Here is a 2,349-nt window from a genome sequence, read left to right on the forward strand (position 1 = left end):
GCATCAAAGTTTGTAAACATTAAGTTATTAAGTGAAATCAAAATGAGGTTTAGATATGCAGAAGGGTGAGAGAAATAACAACAAAATTACGTTGGGAGTTAAGTTTAGGGGATGAGTTAAATGCCTCCTCCAAATACCTAGAAATTTCAGACCTAGCAAACGAAATGATGCCAAGATCCACCCCATTTTATCCCAGGATAATCAGTAATTCACTACACAGTACACAACTGAGTTTGGAAAAAATGTACATTTTGGAATGTGGTTTATATTAGCATATAAATTTTTGTTCACTAGATAGGTTAGATACCATCCTCCTCCTAATATTCACGATTTTTTGAGAATTAGAAGTATAAGTTTTGGGATGGGTAAGAGTTGTTCCAGCAAACAGAATATGCTAAGATTATTCACTTGAGCATGCAAAATGGATATGCATGGATGCAGTGGGAGCTGAACACCACACGATCGAACAACCCATGCAAAACCAGCGCGCACTCAGTCGCCCAATATAAGGTGTGCTAGCTTGCATGGACACCCCACCCCCAATGCATCAACAGTTCAACAAGCACAGCACAATCGTCTGCAGGCAAGGCATCATATATCATATATATGTATAGAAGACTTGTTTGGACAAACATCGCCTGCTGCAAGCAATCACTTAATTTAATTTCGGTTTCGACATATATAAAACCACAGGACTAGATCGGTGTGGAGCTAGTGCTGGCATGCATGCCATGAAAATTCAGCGATAATTGAAGTCTAGATAGACGATAGATACATCCATGCCATGAATAAACAAGGTGATGGTCTCAGTCGGCCATGCAATGAATAAGCAAGGTGATGGTCTCAGTCGGCCATGCAATGTATAAGCAAGGTGATGGTCTCAGTCGCCCGTCGGCCCTCAGCTCGACGCCCTGGTACGATCACTCCTCTTGGCCGGCCAGCGCGGCCGCCTTGCCCATAGCGGTTGTTGTAGAACCATGCGTACACGCCCAGCTGGATGGCCGCGGACACAATGCCAACCCAGTTGGGAAACTGGGCGTAGTCACATAAGAAAGAAAGGAACAACGATTAGTCCCATGTGTTTAAGATTGCTATAATTATCAAGATGGTATAGTAGCCAGCATCCGGCAACATGAATGTACTAACAAATTAAGCAAATGCGCACACAATTATTGGTTTGGAGCTAGGTAATTAGTCGTTCGTTCATTTGATTTCAAGGAGGGAGATCCTTACCCCCATGTACAAGTCCTGGATGATGCCGGTGTAGATGGTCCAGAAGATCCCGTTGGCGAGTGCGGCCAGCATCACCCTCAGCTCCATAACCTCCAGCACATTGTTGTCACAGATCGCTGCCACCACTGAAACGAGTATGCATGGAGCGGTGTTAATTCCATCGAGATTAATTCCTAGAAATACTAGCTAGCTAGCTCACTGTAAGAATCAAACCAAGCACGTCTAATGATCGATGTTTACATACCAGCTGTCTTGCACTCCCCAAATACATGATGCAGCCAGTGACAATGCCGACCCTGCCCAAGACCGTCTTCCTCTCGGCATTGGTGGGAAAGCTCTGGAACATGATACCGGCACCGGAGGCGACGATCAGGAACAGTAACAGGACAGTGCATGAGATGGTGAAGCGGTCGGTAGACGCGCGGATGAACACGTAGAGGTAGTAGAGCTGGAAGCAGACGCCGACGGCGTTGATGAGGATCACCAGCCAGGCATCCTTGTCTGTGACGAAGCCATACAACAGCCAGACCAGGCAGTTGAGCAGCACCGCCAGGTACAGGCCCGCCTTCTGCTGGCCGATATCTCCTGCCTCCTTGATCGCCCGAATGATCTTGCTGGAGAGCGGGCATACACGCACACAAGCAAGTGATCATCAGTTCCAAAACAAGCTACTAGTAGTTAACTAGGGACCGGCCTGATTTGCTTTGCTTTGCTTACGATGGTGAGTAGAACAGGACGACCGTAGCCAAAGATCCGAGGAATAAGAAACCCAGCCAACCACTCGGGTAGTGGTATCCCCTCCCCCGCCTGTCTCCATGGCCTGGGTTAACATTTGACAAAGCATAGGCTTTCATACACCCCCTTATTTAGCCATTCATTTCTGCATCAAGATTTGTGCGAGTACTTTTGTCTTTTTTGTTTCTTCAAAATAAAACAACATATAAACTTCAATCTTTTGGAGGACAACAAAACATTCTAACTAGAATATTGGAAAAAACTTTCAGATTTTTTCATGAAACATATATACTAAAACTAATACTTTTTATCTAAAAAAAATCTCATTTTGTATATTTATGTCGTATCAAAAAATCTGAAAGTTTTTTCCCATATTGTAGT

At 44.6% G+C, this 2,349-nt stretch overlaps 1 protein-coding gene across 1 annotated transcript; it reads right to left on the reverse strand.

The window, feature by feature from the left end:
• Window positions 1-843: 843 nt before the first annotated feature.
• On the reverse strand, window positions 844-2,050 carry LOC109738953 (bidirectional sugar transporter SWEET4-like). The gene is made up of 4 exons (XM_073495898.1): window positions 1,974-2,050; window positions 1,478-1,847; window positions 1,234-1,323; window positions 844-1,032 (listed from the first exon to the last, which is right to left on the reverse strand). Exons 1-4 carry the CDS (start codon window positions 2,048-2,050, stop codon window positions 844-846), a joined length of 726 nt encoding a protein of 241 aa, XP_073351999.1.
• Window positions 2,051-2,349: the final 299 nt, after the last annotated feature.

The sequence above is a fragment of the Aegilops tauschii genome, chromosome 3 (assembly GCF_002575655.3).
Source record: "Aegilops tauschii subsp. strangulata cultivar AL8/78 chromosome 3, Aet v6.0, whole genome shotgun sequence".
Taxonomy (NCBI): domain Eukaryota; kingdom Viridiplantae; phylum Streptophyta; class Magnoliopsida; order Poales; family Poaceae; genus Aegilops; species Aegilops tauschii.

What these genes read in the sequence shown, in the direction of transcription:
- LOC109738953 (XM_073495898.1), bottom strand. Translation starts at nt 2,050, where the DNA reads ATGGAGACAGGCGGGGGAGGGGATACCACTACCCGAGTGGTTGGCTGG. An exon ending in TGGGGAGTGCAAGACAGCTG is followed by an intron (nt 1,324 to 1,477) that starts GTATGTAAACAT and finishes AATGTGCTGGAG; the next exon opens with GTTATGGAGCTGAGGGTGAT. An exon ending in TCCAGGACTTGTACATGGGG is followed by an intron (nt 1,033 to 1,233) that starts GTAAGGATCTCC and finishes GACTACGCCCAG; the next exon opens with TTTCCCAACTGGGTTGGCAT.